This window comes from Moschus berezovskii, chromosome 11, assembly GCF_049115385.1.
Source record: "Moschus berezovskii isolate FMDL1 chromosome 11, NW_MosBer_1.0, whole genome shotgun sequence".
NCBI lineage: Eukaryota > Metazoa > Chordata > Mammalia > Artiodactyla > Moschidae > Moschus > Moschus berezovskii.
Window position 1 is genome coordinate 94,280,319 of NC_142470.1, and position 21,534 is coordinate 94,301,852.

General features: G+C 44.9%; 1 protein-coding gene across 6 annotated transcripts in view; it reads left to right on the plus strand.

The window, feature by feature from the left end:
* XDH (xanthine dehydrogenase) overlaps positions 1-21,534 on the plus strand; it is a 64,706-nt gene that overhangs the window by 25,534 nt on the left and 17,638 nt on the right. For 4 of the 6 annotated variants that reach the window (XR_008682490.2, XM_055400376.2, XM_055400377.2 and 1 more), the window contains 15 exons: positions 1,204-1,296; positions 1,866-2,017; positions 3,258-3,351; positions 4,708-4,817; positions 6,750-6,934; positions 8,493-8,667; positions 10,060-10,143; positions 12,252-12,421; positions 13,798-13,921; positions 15,659-15,778; positions 16,261-16,357; positions 17,256-17,380; positions 18,335-18,468; positions 18,840-18,927; positions 19,882-19,968. Coding sequence is in view for 5 of the 6 variants with exons in the window: in XM_055400376.2 (XP_055256351.2) it covers positions 1,204-1,296; positions 1,866-2,017; positions 3,258-3,351; positions 4,708-4,817; positions 6,750-6,934; positions 8,493-8,667; positions 10,060-10,143; positions 12,252-12,421; positions 13,798-13,921; positions 15,659-15,778; positions 16,261-16,357; positions 17,256-17,380; positions 18,335-18,468; positions 18,840-18,927; positions 19,882-19,968 (1,838 nt within the window). In the remaining variant the exon portion in view is untranslated. The remainder of the gene's footprint in view (positions 1-1,203; positions 1,297-1,865; positions 2,018-3,257; positions 3,352-4,707; positions 4,818-6,749; positions 6,935-8,492; positions 8,668-10,059; positions 10,144-12,251; positions 12,422-13,797; positions 13,922-15,658; positions 15,779-16,260; positions 16,358-17,255; positions 17,381-18,334; positions 18,469-18,839; positions 18,928-19,881; positions 19,969-21,534) is intronic. The other 2 variants (XM_055400378.2, XM_088841563.1) reach the window with 1 other exon arrangement.

The window sequence follows — 21,534 nt, forward strand, 5'->3', positions numbered from 1 at the left end:
CCTCCCCCAGTGCAACCATCACACACCCTACCTCCCCCAGTGTAACCACCACACACCCTACCTCCCCCAGTGTAACCATCTACTGCCATGATGTTGCAGGAAGCTGGGCATAGAGAAAACCTTATGAAGATGAACCACTTATTGCCTCCCTCTCCCTTCTTTATTCTATGAGCTGATATTCAGACAGACCAGGCTTCCCAAGCCTGCTTCACTCTTCAGAGACCCTCCACAGCACCTGAGAAGATGGGGGACGATGCACAGATATTTCCTTTTTAAACTTTTCTATTTACAACCCTGTGGGTGGGGCTGGGAGGGGTGCTGTGCTGACTGGGTCTGAGGAACAGAGGCAGGTCTGTTCAGAGAGGTTTCTTACTTGGTTCACTGGAAGGATAGAAATCAGACACAGACATTTGGTCCCGTCAAGCCATGCACTGTAAGAACTCAGACAGATATTGGGAACTAGGAGTTGATTTGAATTTTTCTCAGTCATTTTTCCCTTTCGTCTGAATGTTAGACTTTCATATTATATTATTATTATATCCCTACTCTAATAATTGCCCTGGTACTGAAATGTGCCATTCTTAGCTGTATAATTTAGGAAAGAAACTTACCTCCCTGTGCTCCAATTTCCTATCTACTGTTGTCGTTGTTTAGTGGCTCAGTCGTGTCTGACTCTTGGCAACCCCATGGACAGTAGCCCACCAGGCTCCTCTGTCCATGGGCTTTTCCAGACAAGAATACTAGTGGGTTGACATTTCCTTCTTCAGGAGATCTTCCCAACCCAGGGATCAAACCCATGTCTCCTGAATTGCAGGCACATTCTTTACCGTTGAGCCGCCAGGAAAACCCTTCTTATCTATGAACAGAGAACATTACAGTATTTCATAGGGTTATTGTGAGGATTAAATAAGTTAAAATATGTAAAGTGTTTAGAAGGGTTTCTGACTTATTTTCATGCCCTTTTTTTAATATTGTGAATAAACACACATGCACGTGCACACACATGAAGTCAAGTTCATCTTATTTGAGTTCTGGCGAGAGAGAGAAAGACATGGCTTCCTGGCTGATCGTGTGGAAACTGCACTTTATCCCATGTCTTGTCCATTGCACCTCCAAGTCCTGAGACATCCACAGAGCATGTGAAATCTGTGCTGTCTGCAGAGGTGGGAGCCCTGCAACCTGGGGCTTTTCGTTTCTTTTGAGGCATTGAGATGAAGTTTAAGAATCAGCTGTTTCCTGTAATCATCTGCCCAGCCTGGATCCCTGAGCTGAATTCAGTGGAGCATGGACCTGAGGGTAAGGGGGGCCTGCCTGAGCCCACAGAGGGGCTGGGATCCTGGAGGTGGGTTGTGCAGAGGATGGTGGCAATCCTGCTACACCTGTTTTTTCAAGAGCCACCCTGCACGGGGGAAGCAGACACCCTTACTGCTCTCCACCACCGAGCATCTGTGGTCAGGTACCAATGGGCTCAGGGCTTGATATTTTCAGTAATCGTTCTCAATCCTGGCTGCCCACAGACTCATTCACGAGAACAGAGGGTAGGCGGGGAGCGGGGCTGGGGTGCTTTTTTAAAAAGAAATGCCAAGAGTTCACCCTCAGAGATCTGATTTTATTGATTTGAGAGTCACTGGTTTAGATAAAAAAGCACTCTGGTTTTAGGCCTGGGCTTGAGTCCTGGCTCTTTTATTAACTGTGTGGCATTGGGCAGGTACCATACCTCTCTGGGCCTTAATTTCTTCATCCATATAAGGCCGTGCATCCTGGTTCATCCTACTCAGTTGCTGTGAAGCTTCCTAGGAGCTGTGTATGGAAGTGCTTCTCGAGTTGTGAGGTGGATGGCTGTCATTCTGAGCATGTGTTCCCAGGGATCTCCTTTGGAGCTGCTTGTCCCCTGAGCTCTGTGGAAAGGACCCTGCTCGAGGCAGTTGCCAAGCTTCCCACCCAGAAAACGGAGGTTTTCAGAGGCGTCCTGGAGCAGCTGCGCTGGTTTGCCGGGAAGCAGGTCAAGTCTGTGGCGGTGAGTCCCTAGTTAGGGGCCCAGGATGGGCATTTTCCCCACAAGGCGAGGGGCCAGTCTGGGTTCTATTACAGCCCGAATAGGCCTCAAACTTGTGTTTAGAACTTCCTGGGGGCTTGTTGAAAATGCAGATCCCCGGACCCCACTCTCAGCGAACCTGACAGTAGATCTGGGTTGGAGCGCAGGGGTCAGGCTTCAGCAAGCCCCACAGCTGCTTCTGATGTGACCTGAGGGCCACCCTGGGGGGTGCTCATGCTGTGACTCCATCTTCATCCCTGAGGTTGGAGAGATGGAGCCGCCTGCCCATCTCTTTCTGAACTTAGCCGAGGCTGCCAGCAGGTGGATGAGAGATAAGTTAGGGAGAAGACAAAATAGGAAGGCGGACTGCCTTTCAGAGTCAGGGGGAGAACCAGAGGTAGGGCTCCTTGAGAGGAGAGAGAGGCCCATGTGTTGACTGCAATCAGCCTTCAGACGAGCCCCCAAATCCAGAGTTTGCAGACGGCGTTCTCACACTCTGCACCATTTGAGTCTCACAACTCTTGATGGGGTTGGGAGGAAAGCTGACCCTTCCATTCTACTGCTGTAGCTGTTGTTTTAAATTAGAACAAAAAACAAAGCAAAACAACCTACTCCCATTCCCCTCGCCCTACCTCAAGCACCTCTTCCAATTATAGATAAGGAGACGCAAACCCAGAAAACTCTACTAAGTTCCCCAATTCAGATGAAATCTACTTGTGGGAAGGATTTTTTTTTTTTCCGGGAGCAACTGGTTTTCTTCCCCTTTTCTAATAATGGGAACTCTGTGTATGATTCTCCTTATATTCTTTGCCAAGGAAGCTCAGTTAGAACATATTGTTCATCCTTAAGGCTTCCCATTCTTTTTCCTTGATCTTTGTCTTTTCTCTTTCACTAACTCTCTACAGCCTCAGCGATAAACCATCTCAGCCCTTTCAGAAAAAGGTTGGGTGAAATCAATCAAACAAACAAATGTAAAGGAGCTGATCTGGTTTACATGTAGGTAAACTTCAGAGCTGGGACCTAGCCCCAGGCGTTGGAATCTCAAGTTTTGCGTGTTGCCCTAACGCCCGGTTCTTACTGTGCTGGTCTGGTGTCTGCAGTGGGTGGAGGACCTCAGAGCTCGCCCTTCAGCAGGTGTACCCACCTTCCACATTCGGGAGCCAGATGTGTGAGCTGGACTTTCCTGGGGTGGGCTCTCACACGTTCTCCCTGCTTGTCCTAGTCCATTGGAGGGAACATCATCACAGCCAGCCCCATCTCCGACCTCAACCCTGTGTTCATGGCCAGTGGGACCAAGCTGACCATCGTGTCCAGAGGTGAGCTGCCTCATGCAGAGGTCAGGAAACAGGGCCAGGGCTGGAGTGGAGTCTCACAGGATAAGTCACATTCTGCAGAAGCAGAACCCAAAGTTCAATAGCGCAGCTTTCCTAAAGCTTGGATCCCCGGAAACTACAAAAGGAGATGCACCCAGACTGGGGGCCAGGAGGGCTGGACCATCACTTTATTAAGAATTCACAATAGGACCTAACACCCAGATGGCATACTCAGTGGTGTGTGCTGGGGCCAGAGTATGCTACTGAGCATAGCTGATGGCTGGGTTTTCAGGGAGTCTGAGCATTTGTTAAACATGGCCATTATTAAACATTAAACTATATACCCTATACTATACAATGAAATAAATTATATTAAAAACAAAGGTAATAAATACTCAAAATTCACTATTTCCTCATTATTTTCCTTCATTTTACAGCTGTATATATCTTTGAGGTTATTTCCATTTATTCCATTTGTAGAGTGGAAACTCTACGTGATAGTTCGTTCCTGTGCCTTTTTCCTTGCTCACGGGTTTCCACAAGACCACTTCTAGGTTTAATGACTTTCAGGAGGACAAGGGAGACTCACAGGACTCAGTGTTGGGTCCGCTCACGGCTATGACTTATTACAGCAGGAGAATAAAAAGCAAAATCAGCAAAGGGAAAAGTGGCATGGGGCCGGGGAAACCAGGCACAAGCTTCCAGGGCCTCCTCCCAGGGGAGTCACACAGGACACGCTCATTCTCTCCAGGAATAAGTTGAGCCATGACAACACACGTGAAGGATTTTTTACTGGGGACGCTTAGCACCCTGGGCTTTTAGTGGGGCTGGTCATGGAGCTCTGCCTGGCATGTACCAGAATTCCAGACTCCCAGAAGGAAAGTCAGGTGTTGAGCATAAACCATATGCTTTGTAGAAACATTTTAGGCATTGTGAGCTGTTCTTATGAGGGAATGGTGGGAACTCTCCTGAAACCTAAGGTCCTAGAGGATAGCCAGTGGACAGCCTTGTAAGCAGACCCCTCAGAGGATGGCAGGCCTCCTGTATCAACTTTTCACTACCCTCTTTTCAACTTCACACTGAGCTATGCTGCTCTAGTAGCTTGACATTGGCCTTTGTAGAAGTATTTATACCACAGAAACTTGTGAATGCTACAAGTCAGGGCTTTTTCTTAAAGAACTGATAGTTAAACAGTCACCAGCACACCAAGGCTTAAGGGTTCCAGGTGGAGCACCGAGGTCCCTGTCGTGCCAGCCACTCCCTCTGACTGTGGGCATCAGGGGCCAGGAAGGAGAATTCCCCTGGTGATCTGTCATATGCTTTCTCACACTGGTCCCTCTCTGTCTTGCCTCTGTACAGGCACCAGAAGAACCGTTCCAATGGACCACACCTTCTTCCCCAGCTACAGGAAGACCCTGCTGGGTCCAGAGGAGATACTGCTCTCCATTGAGATCCCCTACAGCAGGGAGGTGAGATGCTGTCAGAAGCAACCCAAATGACCCCTGCTCCTGCCAGGCTCCTGCCTCGGGGCCCACGCTTACCATCTCTCCACTTTAACACGGATGTTCTTGTCTCTGAGCCTGGCCTCTATTAACAAACCAGATTCCTTTCTGGACAATGAGGAGTTTCAGGGTATTGGGCACAGGGCACAGACAAGGAAACCAGACAGGCAGATGTGTGGTTCTGAACAAGTCATTCATCTTCTGAGCCCCAAATCCTCATGTGTAAAACGGGCCCATGTTTACCGACTGTGCAGATTATTGCGAGGACCGGAAAGAAAGAATCCATAAGGTTCCTGGCAGGTGTCTGGGAGCCGGTGGGAATCAGCAGCTGGGGCTAGCAACACAATTCCAAGAATATACCAAGCTGTGGTATATCTCTGCCCCAGTTTTCATATGATGAGGCATGCAATGTGCGTGCCAGTTGGAGAAGCTACCTGTGAGTCAGGTCCTCATCTGCTGAACTTGGGCTCAACCAGGTGCTTTTTCACTGATCATGCTCTGGGTTCGCTTGGATGGGTTTCTGCTTCATGGGAGGGCTTTCTGGCCTGGTGGGGCAGGACTGGGCTCCTCTGGCCGACTTGCTCATGTTCCTTGGGGCCTGTGGTATCCTGACCTGGCGTGGGTTTGTCCTATACATTCCATGGGCCTTTGGAAGAGTGATCTGGGAGAGGCCGGGCACTAGCAGTAAAGGAGAGCATTAAGGGTTTACAGAGCTGGTGCTCTAGCAAGTGTTACAAGGCTTGTTTGCCCTTGCTGATTTTGACCTCCTTAATGAGAATGCTGATTAAATTAAAGCAGTTAGGTCCCTGCAGTGGTTTTAATGATTTTCCAGCTTGTCCTTATAGGCTAATTTGAACAGTGATTCCCAGAGTTTTTGTATTTCACAGATCAATAGATTTTTTAAAAAACTTGTGAGATGGGGAAAGAAGGAAGAAATGGTCCAGTTTGTATTGTCCCAGGTAGAGATGTAAACAAAAAACATTTCATAAATGAAAGGTTTTCATACCCAGAATTTGGAAGTCTTTCTCAAGAAAGAACAGCTGATGGCCTGACCCTGACCCTACATGAACCCTGGGGAAAATGTTGCTTTGGGCCGGCACAGTCCTGGAAGTGGTTGGAACCCCTGTTCCAGAACCTAGTTCAAGCTCTGGGCTCATAGCCCCAGTGCTATGTTAGATGTCAGAAATCTCATCAGCAGGGCTCTCCTCGGCTTCTTCAACAAAAGCCCGGGGTCATTTTGAAACTCAACAGTGTGTTTCCCAATACACTTTCCCTTAAACCTCCCATCACTGACGTTCATCAGAACTTGGTGCCAGGGACAGTTCAAACCTTGCGCAGAACCTTACATAGATGGGTCTTTACCTGGAAACTGATTCACACTCTCCTCCCATCTCCAAAGACAGAGCCTGGCTTGGACCCAGGGGAAATGCATGCTCAAAGCACAAAGAAAGCTACTGTTTCATAGTGTGAGTCTTCCTTTCAGGAAAAGAGAATTCTAACTGAAGCCAGTAGACTGGTGGGAGAGACAAGTCAGGGAGAGCATCTATGGAGGCCCCAAGCTGATACTGGGTTTCAACACCCTTTGGCATCTCATTGTATCTGCTTGAGAGGCAGTCATGTTGATAGAGGCTTTGGCATAGCCCCTGGCTGTGTCCTTGGACTTCCCATTTTCCTGACCAATGGGCAGAAATCCTGACCCTTTCCCAGTTTCTGGGAATGTTACCTGGAAATCCTCCTGAAAAGGCAGTAGTTATGTCCGCACCTTTGAGCCCTACCACCAGCTCCTGGCTACTCTGTGATGGTCTTCTGACTTCACCCCACCCTCCCTGCTTCAGACTCATTGTTTGCAGTCTTTGCAAAGCAAGGTGGGAAAGAGGTATTTTTTTCTGTTATTTTTAGGATGAGTTTTTCTCAGCATTCAAGCAGGCCTCCCGGAGAGAAGATGACATAGCCAAGGTGACCTGTGGCATGAGAGTCCTGTTCCAGCCAGGAAGCACGCAGGTAAAGGAGCTAGCCCTCTGCTATGGTGGAATGGCGGACAGAACCATCTCAGCCCTCAAGACCACGCGGAGGCAGCTGTCCAAGTAAGAGCTGAGAGTGGAGTAAAGTTACTGCTGCTCCTGCTACTATGATTACCAGTAGTGCTGCTGGTGCTGCAACTACGGCTATTACTACTGATACTACCAGAGCTGCTACCACTACTATGATTGCAGCTGCCACGAGTGGCATTACTGTTAGCAGAGTTGCTGCTGCTGTGCCACTGTTAGCATTACTACTGCTGCTGCCACTGCTGGTACTGTTACTGCTTATTTCTACAGCTACGACTACTATTGCTGCTGTTGCTGCTTTTATTCCTCAAACTACTACTGCTGGAGCTACTCATCTCATTTCTTCTACTACTGTTACTATTGCTCTACTATCATCATTACTGCTATTCCTGCTGCTGTCACTACTATGATTAATACTACTATTGTGGCTACTGCTACAATTGCCATTGCTACTACTATGCTGTCTCTTCTACAGCTAATACTATTATTGTTGCTACTCCTAGTGTTATTGCTACTGATGTTTCTGCTACAGAAGCTATTATCAGTGCTGTTACTACTACTTTACTGCTACAATAGCTATTACTATTGCAACGAGCGCTGCTGCTGCCACTATTACTGATAATAGAAGTATCCCTGTTGCTGTTGCTGTTCCTTCTCCTACTAGTAGGATTGCTTGTACTGTTGCTATTCCTACTGGTGCTTCTCTTATTTCTACTATTACTTTTGCTTCTACTGCTATTACTATTGCTTCCACTGCTACTATTAATGCTTCTGTCACTGCTTGCATTACTATTACTAGTATTGCTGCCACTACTATTGCTGTTGCTACTACTACTGCTACCGCTGCTACACTATTAGTACAGCAACTACTATTACTAAGGTTATCATATGGCAACAATTGTACCAAGCAGTTTGCTAGCACTGTTCTATGTAGTCCTTACAATAGCCATATGGCTAGATTAAGCTCAACTTTGGAGTTAGGCTCCTTGGTTCCAATTCCTGGCTTGAACACTTAACGGATGGGTAATATAAGTCAAGTTACTTAATCCTCCCATATCTGTTTCCTCATGGTAAAGTGAGTATAAACATTTTCCCTACTGTAGCTTTTAATTTACATCAAAAGTAATGTTTTGTATGAAGCACTTAGGACATTGCTCAGTGTGTTGTAGGAACTCAATAGATTTAACTATTATTTTTTTGTGTGGTCTTTTAAAAATTGTATTTATTCTTAAAGAAGGGGAAATTGAGCCTTAAGGAGGTTAATTTACTCGTGTGAAGTGAAGGTGAAAGTTGCTCAGTCATGTCTGACTCTTTGCGACCCCATGGACTGTAGCCCTCCAGGCTCCTCTGTCCATGGAATTTTCCAGGCAAGAATATTGGAGTGGGTTGCCATTTTCCTCTCCAGGAGATCTTCCTGACCCAGGGATCAGATTCAGGTCTCTGCGTTGCAGACAGATTCTTTACTATCTGAAGCACTAGGTAAAGTCACATAAGTATCTGAGTCATATTTTTGAGCTGAGGTTCATGACTCCACTCACACAAGTGATTCTGAGAGCTGGTTGGGAACACTCTCCCATGACCTGCTCTCTGGCAGGTTCTGGAATGAGAAGCTGCTACAGGACGTGTGTACAGGTCTGGCGGAAGAACTCTCCTTACCCCCAGACGCCCCTGGAGGCATGATTGAGTTCCGACGCACCCTCACCCTCAGCTTCTTCTTCAAGTTCTACCTGACAGTACTGAAGAAACTGGGCAAAGAGGACTCGGAAGACGTGAGTGTGGAGCCTGGCAAGGCCGAGCCCTTGTGTGCTCCTGTAGCACTTGTGTTTCGGGATCTGGGAAGCTGGCTGAGGTAGGAATGGGCTGTGGACCAGGTGGTAAATGCTCCTCTCCTCTGGATGTCTAAGGACAGAGGAGTAGGGACCAGGGATACAGCCTAGAGAGTCACATGGAGATGGGAGCCAACTTGGTGGTTGAGAGACAGAGCACTGGGCTGGGAGTCAGGGATGTGTGTTCTTGTCCTGGCTGTGTCATTACCTCGGATAAGAACTTGAATAGGTCACCATTCTTTCTAAGCATTAGCTGTAAAATCTGGGGGTGGGTAGACCTGATGATCCTTCTGCAGTGTAGCTGATACAGCTGTGATTACATACTTTGAATGGGAATGTAGTGTGATAAGAATGTGAGATGGGGCTGCTGCAGCCAGGGTGGGTGGGATTGTTGTACATTCAGGAGACAGTGCTAGTTGAAGTGGAGCCCAGCTCCTGAGGTGGGTTTGTCAGCAAGCATTTTTTTATAATTTTTATGTCATAAGATTGTACTACACATGGTGGGCGGCCTAGTGTGGGAGAAAATAGGATCAATAAAGGCCAGCCTGGTGTGACTACTGGGGAGGTGGAGTTGGGAGGGGGGAGCACAAAGGAGCAAAGGCTGCACATCTGTGGGGACAGCAGAGTGAGATACCTCTTTTATCAACATTCATAATAATTTTTCTGATTATGGAAGTATAAAACTTGTGGAAAACCTCAGAAACACAAAAATGTATAAAGAAAAATTAAAATTACTCTCAGATCTTAGATAAAACCACTGCTAGTATTTTTGCTTGTTCCTCTGATCTTTTTCCCATGTTTATCTGTCCAATCTGTGTGTAATCCTTTTTATCTGCCCCGTCTCTCTCTTCCTGTCTCCCTTCCATCTGTCTACCTATAAACCTATCATCTTCCTGTCTTTTGATCTGGATATATTATTTTCTAAACAGATTTGGTATCATGCTGCATACAGAGCTTCACATGCCACTGAATTTTGTTGAGATTATATTAATATTATGAATAATTCCTCTACATTAAATATTTCCCACAAAATTGAGGGGGAAAATAATGACTTTTCCAGGCAGGCCTGGGGAGAAAGATATTCCCAACAGAGCAGCACACATCAATGCAGGAAGGAGGGAAAGCTTGGCTGGGTATGTCAGAGGAAGTAGGGTGCAGCAATGGGAGAAGGGAAGCTGACAGAGCCCAAGTTAAACGGTTGAGATAGATCCAGCCAGTATCAGAAGGAGTGCAGATGAGGAGATGAGAAAGTTGTTACTTTTACCACTTGGGGACAACCAAGGTTGGGACCAGTGATAGAAATAGTCATGATCACCTCTCACCTTGTCTCCACAGAAGTGTGGTAAACTGGACCCCACCTACACCAGCGCCACTTTACTCTTTCAGAAAGACCCTCCAGCCAACATCCAGCTCTTCCAAGTGAGTACATACCTTCTGTGACTATTATCAGGGGCCCTTCTAGGCCACCTCAGATGATGCTGACCATTGGCAAGTGACTGATTCACATTGTATGTCAGTGCTTAAAACTCCTTGCTGCTGCTGCTAAGTCACTTCAGTCGTGTCCGACTCTGTGCGACCCCATAGACGGCAGCCCACCAGGCTCCTCTGTCCCTGGGATCATTGCACATAGATCTCCAGTGAAGGAAGCAGGAATTACATGAATGTGAATGACGCTGTCTCCCCTCTCGCTCACCTCATTTCTCTCTTGGGCTTACTCTTCCCTTCACCTGCTCCTTAAATTTTTTTTCCATTTTGTTTTGTTCTGGTTCCTCCATGGGCTAATGTGCAAAGCCAGCATTCTCTTGAGCATGCCAAGTAAACAAAATTTTTAAAAAAATTTCTATTAACAGTAATTTTTTGAGAGGCACTAGGTAAAGGATCAACTTTTCGGATTTTGTGGGCGACATAGTTTCTGCTACAATTCCTCAGCTTTGTCATTGTAGCACAAAAGGTGCCCAAGGCAATACAGAAATGAATGTGCGCGACTGTGCACCACTAAAACTTTATTTATAAAAGCAGAGAGCGGGCCAGATTCGGCCATCATCCACAATTTGTAGACCTCTGCTCTCAAGTGTCACAATCCAAAGCATGAATGAACTCTGGGCCTGACTGCCAGGACTTGAATCCAAAGTCTGCCATCACGTAACTGTGTACACTTGGACAAGGGACTTCCTCTCTGTGCCTCTTGGGCAAGATAATTATACCCAGCTGCAGATGTGGGTAAGGTGGGTCCCTGTTTCACAGTACAGTTTTGAGGATTCAATTTGTTAATAAAAGTAAAATAACTTAGATATAGTATATAGTATATAGTAAACCCTAAATAAATACTAGCCATCATTATTATTACTTTGAAAAAACACCTAAAACACAATTTCATTTTAAACTGAATACACTTTAGAACATTTGAAAAATATAGAAAAACATAAAGAAGAAAATATGAATCACACCAAACCTTACCTCCAAGTGAAAGTGAAGTCGTGTCTGACTCTTTGTGACCCCATGGACTTGTAGCCTGCACCAGGCTCCTCTGTCCATGGGATTTTCCAGGCAAGAGTACTAGAGTGGGTTGCCATTTCCTTCTCCAGGGGATGTTCCTGACCCAGGGATCAAACCCAGGTCTTCCACCTTGCAGGCAGATGCTTTACCCTCTGAGCCACCAGGGAAGCTTATTACCTCCAAGAGAAAATTATTATTATGTTTGTGTGAAACAGTGAGAGAGTTAGTTGCTCAGTTGTGTCCAACTCTTTGCAACCCCATGGACTGTAGCCTACCAGGCTCCTCTGTCCATTGGATTCTCTGGGCAAGAATACTGGAGTGGGTTGCCATTCTCTTCTCTAGAAGATCTTCCTGGCCCAGGGATTGACTATGAGTCTCCTACATTCCAGGCAGATTCTTTACCACCTGAACTATCAGGGAAGCCCATACGTTTGTGTACTTCTCTCCATTTTTTTTCCTATGCATATATGGACATATTTGCATTTTTTTGTATTTTTCCTACAGAATTTGAATCATTACATGTACACATACAATAGTGAATGTCTTGTTTTTACACTTAACATGAGCATTTCCTTCTAATTAAAATTCTTCAAAAATATCTCTTATCGGTTGTTTATTATTCCATCCTGTGAGCATAGCATAGTTTATTTACCCAGCCTCCAACAAACGGACCTTTAGGCTCCTTGTTTTGTTTGTTCCTGTATACAGTTAGCCCTCATCTGTGTATGTGGAATCCACGGATACAGAAGGCCGACTGTACTGTACTTTATAGAAAGGACTTGAGCACCTGTAGATTTGTTCTCCAGTGGGTGTCCTGGACCCAGTCCCCCACAGATACTGATGATGCCTGTAGGGATACTGTGACCACTCTTCAAGTGACTTCTTCCCTGCCTACTGTTTCCTTGCCCCCGTGCCCCCCTGCCTCCTCCATTCTCTCTGCTCACGTTTGCTTCGGCCTGAAGCTCTTCATGGTTCCCCAAGGGCCTATAGAGGAACAGTGTCCTCTGAAACCAGTGACCGTGTTGTTCCAGGAGGTGCCCAAGGGTCAATCCAAGGAGGACACAGTGGGCCGGCCCCTGCCCCACCTGGCCGCGGCCATGCAAGCGTCCGGGGAGGCCGTATACTGTGACGACATCCCTCGCTACGAGAGTGAGCTGTTCCTCCGGCTGGTCACCAGCACCCAGGCCCACGCCAAGATCAAGTGCGTGCAGTGAAAGCACCTGGGGAGGAGGGCGCCGGGAGCACCCACCAGGCACTGGAGATGTCACGACAGTGAACCTTCTCCAGGGCCTCCTGGTCCAGAGAGGAGCGACTTGTGTTAAACCCAGACAAGAAAGAAGCAGGATACACGAGGGGCTCGGTGGTGCCTGGGAGGATGGGGTGGTGATAATGGAGACACAGTCAGGATCCAGATCGGGAAAGCCTTCGGGCTGCTGACCAGGGGTGTTACACTCGGCCCAAAAAGTGATGAGGAGCTGCTGAAAGACCTTTCTTAGATCTGCACTGTGGATATTGGGCTAAACTTCAGTACAAATCCTCAGGAAGACTTGAGTCAGCACTAAAGGGAAGAAGGAGGCCTCAGCATGGCTGGCATTGACTTTCTGTTCCAGTGCCTAGCAAACTGCCAAGCCAAGCTCTTGACAAGCTCTCATTTTCCCCATGTATAATATCATATTTAAAATGATAATGTCCACAAAGGACCCAGTAGAGAACAGTCACTTGTACTTGTTTATTAAACTGTGAAAGCCCAAATGGCAAGAATTGCCACCTCTAATAATAAGAATAGATACTTATATCACACAATGTTTGCTGTAGCCTGGTTTAAGCATTTTATACATAATGCTTTATCTATTCCTCTCCACAGCCCTATAGGCAGGTCCTATTATTATCCCCATGTTCCAGGTAAGGAAACTGAGTGGTATAGCAAGAGCCCTAATGTGCTGATTCTGGATGGTTATTAACTATGATGTGGGTGTTAGTTGGAGCTCTCCACAGTAAATGCTGTTTGGTTCCCTTGTACATGGAGACCAGAATAGGGCCTGTACAAGGCCCATGGGGACAGACTTGTCTTATTTATCTTATATCCCCCCTAGCACTCAGCTCATGGCCTCTACACGGTAAGTATTTAAGCAGCATTTGCCAAATAGGATAGGATAGGAGGGAGAAAGGGAAGAATTAGGGTGAAGGAAAACCTGTCGAAAAGAAGCTAAGGTTATCTGATTGGTTAATGGGTCATCTTTTTTTTAAGAGGAAAATGTTTTCCCATCTAAGTTCATGGATCCTTGGATTCTATCAGTGGACCCTTTGAGGATATAGATTTCTCTTCTAAATGGTAGTATCTGTTCTTCCTGCAAAGGGATGGATGGTATTGGATGGGGAACTACAAGGAGCAAGATTTACAAGATATCAAAATACAGTTGAAGGCATTTCAGAGATTTTTCTCTACTATACAATCTTTTGGGAAAAGACGACTGATACACACAAGGCTGAGGTGTGGCAGAGTTCGGCATTTTCTCAGGTGACAGGTCTTCCACTTCAGTTTTCCTTCCTGACTCCTCACACTCCTCCTTTTTGCAGGTCCATTGATGTTTCAGAAGCTCAGAAAGTGCCAGGGTTTGTTTGCTTTCTCTCTGCTGATGATATTCCTGGGAGTAATGAAACTGGACTTTTTAATGATGAGACAGTCTTTGCGAAGGATAAGGTATATCTTGGATTTTTTTTTAATATGAAGTCAGTGGAATGAGTACTTAAGCTTTAATTTGTGTTCATTTCTTCAGACCCCTAATCTTGAAAAGATTATGCATTTGCACATATTGTGGCCATCACCCAATTGGCCAGTATTTGGGACAATCGGGGAGAGATATGCCTGGTAGCACTTTTAACTTAAGGTGTACTTACTTATTTAATTGATGGCTGCTGCTTTTAGTATCAGACATGGTAGGATTACCCCATGCCAGAGTGGCATTAAAAAAAGGCTGGTGACTGTATTTTAACTAAAAATCAGGTTCTTAGGGTACAAAATTATGCTCCTTTATTAAAAGGAAATAAAAACACATTAAGCAGAATGTGTTGTATACATTAATGTATACATTAAGCAGAAAGTAAACAGAATAAAAATTATAATTATACTACCACTACTACGTGAACTGATAATTCACTTACATGAGAATTTATCTATCGATTTCAACCATATATGGAGTTGTGCCAGAAAAAAAAAAATAGCATTCAAGAGGGGTGCTACAAAAACCTGTATACTTATAGGATAGTTCTCAGATAGTCAGTTTATAATTCCAGTACAGACCAAATATTGCAAGTTGATGGTGAGTAGGTGTTGCTTAAGGACAAATTCAACTTATTACTGAGGTAAACATGAAGGAGAGAATTCAAAACTACAACCCTGAGTCATTAGAACTAAAGGAGAGCATTTGATAGAAGATAAATTGCTTTATAAACTTCAAGAGCCTCTAAGACCATAATTACGGTTATGGAGAATCGTCCAGTTTCGACATCCTCTATGCTAACCAGCTAAGTCAAGAGCTTAATCGAGCCCTAAAGAGGTAATTATGAGAGACAGACATGTTAAATATTGGTTCCTATTGTCAAGAAATATTATATTCCAAAGTGACAAACTGGACAATTTTTTGTTGTTGTTAATTTTGGGGATGATGTTGGAAACCATCCCTGAAGGAGATACATAAAGTTTTTAAAATAGACACTGAGTTCATTCAATGAAAAGAAAATAATAATTATTCATTAGTTTATAAATCTAACAACCAAAAAAACTGGTTTATAGACTATCATGACTAAGAACCAGTATTTGAGAACTACCGCTTTGGGGCATCTCGATGAAATTTGGAACATGATTGCTGCCTTTGAGAAACTTTTGGTAGAAATCTGAGAAAGAGAAGATAAAAAAGAGTGTAGTGGTAGAAAGAAAATAATACTACAAGTCAGAGATTAAGATTTAGTTATGGTCCAGTAATGAGCCAATTTAGACCTTGCTGTCTTGGTTTCCATCTCTTCATATGAAGAACAAGGGTGTTGTGTGGATCTGAGTGGACAGATACACTTCATGGTGTCATGCTTTCCTTCTGCGGCTCATGGCAAACATCACTAATCAATCACCACGCTTTATCCTGAGCAGCTTCTCAACAGGTTGCACTCAGAACTGGCCCTGGAGATGAATCAAGTTTGCCATTCTGAGACTAGTTCTCTCCAAGTCCTACTCCAATTCTGCTGATTCTAAACACTTGGGAAGAAGCATATAGCCCCCAGTAGTAGGATAAGAACATGAAACAGTCCCAGGACATTCCTTAAATGTACCTTAGAAAACTATGGGGGTGGGACTTCCTTTGCTGTTTTAAACAATCCAAAATGATTTGCTTCATGAGGAATGTGCTGTGTTCTTTAACGGTTAACGGTCTGACTCTGCTCCTAGGTGACTTGTGTTGGGCACATCATTGGTGCTGTGGTTGCTGACACCCCAGAACATGCACAGAGAGCTGCCCATGGGGTGAAAGTCACCTACGAGGATCTTCCTGCCATTATCACGATTGAGGTAACTGGGGGATGGGCTGGCTGGAGAGGGGAGCGCTTCCTGTTCCTCGAGGCACCTTTATTAAGATCCTCTAGAGGAGATGCGAGGTGCAGGTGGGATTTTCCCAGATAGGCTTTTACATCTCCTCCAGTCCTGTGATTATGTGATCCTGTGAATCCTCCCCCATCGTGATCCTAGACTCAGTCCACTAATGGCCAAACTGAGTTCTTCCTTTCCAATTTCAATTTCAACTGGTTTCTTGAGAGGTTCTTTGCTTTTCCCCAAGAACCAGGGTTGTGTGTCTATATCTGAGGAAACAGATAAATAGGACACCCTGGGCTACAACAGCTTAGTTTTAATGTGTGTAAAATACTCATAGAGATGTCTGTGTGATTTATGTGAGGAGAAAGAAGTAATCATTCAAGAGCTTCTTTTCCCCAGCCCCTTAAAATCACCTCCCATCCTTTAAAGTGAAGTCATTGAAACTTCTTTTTAATCCTCAGGATGCTATAAAAAATAATTCATTTTATGGATCTGAGCTGAAGATTGAGAAAGGAGACCTCAAGAAGGGGTTTTCAGAAGCAGATAATGTGGTTTCAGGTATAGCTACACCATGCAATGGTGGGAATGGGGTGGCCCTGGTTTCTGAATGAAATTTAAGAGATGTACCGGAGCCCTGCAGCAAGGAAGTGATTTCCTGACATTTCTTAACAGAAGAGTCTCTTTGATGTTTGTAAAAAATACTAGACAGGTGGCTGGGAAAGAAGGAACATCAGCATCTTAGTCTCCACTCTCCTGTCTCTAGACTGGACATACCTAAGTAATTCTGGAGAGATGGATATTAGAGTTGGAAGACTGTCTAGAGAAGATAAGAGACACAGATATCTGGCCAGCCTTGGGTCCACCAGGCTTCCAGCTGCACAGAATCCTCGTCCTCCCCATCTGCATGAAGACAGTCCTCACTCACTGACAGCTAGTGCTCTCTCGTCTCCCCACCTCCTCCCTCTCCCACTGTGCAATTAGGTCTAGAGCTCACATCCTAGGGCAAGGCTACTGATCAGACCCCTCTGGGGCTTGTTTTTTACATCGGTTTCTGTGCATTGCTGTAACTAGTAAGCCAACTCTCCAATTGGCCTGACAGCCTCAGCTCTGGAAGATGCAGTTTATTTTCAGCTTCTCAATCACATTCATTAACTCCTTTTCTATTTTTTAAAAAGGTTTACAGTGGTAGTTTAAAAATCTTTGATTTCCACTGGCTGCAGTGAGACGAAAGCTTCACACATGATGTACTTCAGTGTTGTCCTGGTTTCTTTGTTGGGGTTTGGCTGCCGGACAGCTAAGACTTTGAGACTCTTTCCCATCCTGGTTAGGGGACTGAAAGGTTACCTATGGATCGTTGGTACTGCCCAGGGCCCTGGACAAGTACATTCTCTCCTTAAGCAAACTCACTACGTCTGCAGCACTGGGTTCACTGTGGGGAGTGTTGTTGCTTCCCCAGGTGAGCTGTACATTGGTGGCCAAGAGCACTTCTATCTAGAGACTCACTGCACCATTGCTGTCCCAAAAGGCGAGGCAGGGGAGATGGAGCTCTTTGCGTCCACACAGAATGCCATGAAAACCCAGGTAGGAATCCAGCAGGTCAACAAGAGACCAGGGGAGAGGGAGACGTGGGCTGGTCCAGGAGGGGACATGAGGGTGGTAGTCTGAAGCCAGGCCCTGTCTCCAACAAGTTGGTACGACTGAACCTGTTATATAACCTTTCTCATCTATAAAAGGGACTTCCCTGGTGGGTCAGATGGTAAAAGCGTCTGCCTACAATGGGGGAGACCAGGGTTCGGTCCCTAGGTCAGGAAGATCCCCTGAGAAGGAAATGGCAACCCATTCCAGTACTCTTGCCTGGAAAATCCCATGGACAGAGGAGCCTGGTAGGCTACAGTCCATGGGCCCACAAAGAGTTGGACAGGACTGAGCAACTTCACTTTCAATTTCATCTATAAAATAGGGCCTGGCATGGGTGTTGTAATGGTTAGATGAGTTTTAAAACTTGGACAGAGCCTAGAAAGTGTTAGCTTTTGTCATTCCAGTGCTGTATTGCTTTGGTCAGATCATATCTGACCTCAGTTTCCTCATCTGTTAAATGAAGGAGTTGAGCTCAGTGAGAGCCACAGGGACCCTGAGATGATCTGTGGTGGCTCAGCTAGTCCTCATTTCTCTATTGTGTGTAACATGACAGTGGTTGCCAGTGTTTCTGGCAACTGGTCTTACCCTCATGACCCACCAGTTCTTGGCTAAATGGAATGAGTTTTGACTCTGAAGGTATACTGTGAACAGCTGCTCACCCCTCTGATTAAAACAAGTAAACAAGTATGTGAACTCAGCGTGCAGGAATTGATGTGTGCTGGACCCTGGCACCACTACCCAAGGGGTGCCCTGGGACAGGAGGGGGATTCTTGAATCAAGAAATTTCAGAATTCACAGCAATAATTAGGCTTCTGTGTGTCAGGTAGGCTCTGGGTCAAGCAGGAAGAAAGTCCTGGTGATGCATTCACTGGGAGTATTTTGTTCTTTTGCCCACAGTCCTTTGTTGCAAAAATGTTGGGGGTTCCAGTAAACCGGATTTTGGTCCGAGTGAAGAGAATGGGAGGAGGGTTTGGAGGGAAGGAAACCCGGAGCACCCTGGTGTCTGTGGCTGTGGCCCTGGCTGCATACAAGTGAGTTCCAATGGGCTTTGGGGGGAAAAATAAGGCTGCCTCTGCTGGGAAGACTTCCTGGGTTTCCTTTGTTGGGAAGTAGTTACCTTTTGCTTGGAATTTGCACAGCCCTCTGTTTATAGAACTCTTGAGTATAGGGGTGAAGGCAATATCACCTGGCTCATTGTGTCCATGTCTTATCTCCTCTATCCAGCTGTGAGTACCCTGATGGCAAGGACACAGCCCACACCCCATAACCCACACCCGTATACCTCTACCTTGTCCAGCACAGTGTCCTGGTGGAGAAAGAAGGCTTCCTTGAGGTTTTTATCTCTGAGACTCAGCGGGCTCGGCTGTTGTAGAGATTTCTCACCCTCTGGTGTCTCCCCCAGGACCGGACACCCGGTGCGCTGCATGCTGGATCGTGATGAGGACATGCTGATAACTGGCGGCAGACACCCCTTCTTGGCCAGATACAAGGTTCTAGATGTCAGGGGTTGTGCCGGGTGTGTCATCTGCTTAGGAAACTGGGGATGAAGAGTCAGGGATCCTGGGATATACTCTGACTTTTGTCATGATAAGCTATAGACGTTCAAAGAAGAGACAGCAAGGAGAGAAATTCAAATCAGCCAACAGCAACATAGGAGGGCAATGCAGGCCAGCTCCCAGAAGATGCCCCAGGTTGCTATGCGCGACTTCTGTGAAATTGCTGTGGTCCAAATCTTGTCTTTGTCCACTCAGGCTCAAATGCAATTTATCCGCAGACCTGGGGTAACTCCATTCTGCAAAGTGGTCTAATGTTAATGTGCTATAATCCTGGGAGGCCTCTGTCTGCACAAGCTGGCTTCGAAGAGCTCCTCTTTGGCCTCTTCTGACTTCATTCCATGACTTAACTTACCAAAAGAAACCGTTTTTCTCATTCCCAAATTCGTATGGGCTCCAAGCAAGTAACTTGGTCTTTGGAGGTTTCAGGTTCCTTGCTCATGAAATGGCCTGTCAGGTTTGTTTGGCTAGTTCACATGAGGTTGGGGATGTGAAAGCACGTTCATGCTTGTGCAAAGGGTAACTTTTGCTGTCTGCTGCCCAAAAGCTATGAGGGGGTCTCTGGTTTCTCTCCTAGCTTCTCTTCCCAACATTCCCCTCCCTGACCTGTCATGACCAGTGTTCTCTTTTCTACCTCCTCACTTCTGCTGGTAGAATAGAAGCCAGGAGCAGAGAGGAAGAAGGACGAGTGGAGGGAGAAGGGTCCATCGGTGGGAGATGTTAGTTCCTTTCTTCTTTACCTGTGAAGTCTGCGGATCTCTTAAGTTCTCCTTTATTTCATGGGGTGATGTCTTATTCTTTCTGTTTTTTCCAGGTAGCTTAAGTGGGAGGAGATGGTTAGAGACAGACAAAGGAAGGGAACTATTGAGAGCTCACTCTCCTTTTTACCAGGTTGGCTTCATGAAGACAGGGAAGATTGTGGCTCTGGAGGTGGATCACTACAGCAATGCCGGGAACAGCCAGGACCTCTCTCACAGTGTATGTCAGACCTGGCCCTGCATCCTGGGGTGACTGGGAGGTCCATGTTATAGCATGGATCATTCCTTCATGCCTTTTTATTGATGAAGAATATTCCATTGTATGAAAGGACCATATTTTGTTTCCCATTCACCACTAGATGGACAATTGGGCTTTTTCAACTCTTTAGTTTTTTTTTTTTTAATTGGAAGCTAATTACTTTACATTGTTGTGTTTGTTTTGCCATACATTGACATGAATCTGCCCTGGGTGTATATGTGTCAACTCTTTAGTTTTTATGGACAATGCTGCTTTGACTCTTCTCATATGACACAGATTTTTGTCATTTTGAAAATTAACATAGTTACCTTGATGGTACTATCTTTAAGTTTTTTAAATCTTAACTTTATGACTATATGAGTTATATATGTATAGATTCCTGTAAAAAAGAAATTTCAGAAAAACAGAAGTTCTCTATTATTCCCACTTTGGACATGCTAAGGGCTTCTCATTTTAATTGGCTCAATTTGGAAGCTTTATACTTCAGATCTAGGGCAAGGAACTATTCAGAAAATAAAACATTTATAGCAGTCTTACTAACTATAAAACTTGCTTCTTGATGTTATAGGAAAATCAGGTTGATAAAGATACAGGACTTATCCCCAAAGATTTTACAAGTGTTAAAATTCAATCCAGCAAATATTTATTGAACTCCTAGGGTGGTGACATAAAGAATATGACATTGTTTCCACCCTCAAGAAGGTTACAATATGGTGGAGACAGATAATAAAAGACAAAATGAAACAGAAGTACAATTGACAAAGTACTAGGGAACAGCAAAAAATGGAATTGAGACACATAAAAATCATCTAGGATGACTAAGAGTGAAAAGCAACCTGTGGGAGACAGACTATAAATGGGGAAGTAAACTAAAGCCAAAATGAAACAAACAAATAAAAGCTATCACTTAGCTCATCAAAGAGATGAGTCACTACACTTTAAAGAAAGAACAGAATGCTATTAAAATTGAGCAGTCCAAGAATAAAAATGAAGTCTTGTGAATTAAAACTGTGAAAGCAGAAGGGTTGAAAGAAACTGGAGACACTCTCTTAAAAAGGAGGAAACAATGGGGAAAATAGTAGAGAAAAAACAAGAAAATCTGAGGACCCATCCAGGAGAGCCAAATAATAGAAGCTTCAGAAAGAAAGAATAGAAAAAAGAGTGAGGAGGAAAACTGTTAAGAAGGAATTCAAGAAATTTCCCCAAACTGGTGGGCATACATTTTGAGATTAAGAGAGCCCATCCAGGAACCAGCACAATAAAGGAAAATAGACTCATGGAAGTTCTATTCCTAGTTCTTAAGAAATCTTCATACTGTTTGCCATAGTGGTTGCATCAGTTTGACCGATTCATGTTGATGTATGGCAAAAACTATCACAATATTGTAAAGTAATTATCTTCCAATAAAGTAAATAAATAATTTTTAAAAATATTTTTTAAAATTAAAAAAAAAGAAAATAGACTTATGCTAATTTGCATTATTGTGAAATTTCAAAAACCTGGGGACAAAGGAGATTTCACAATTTT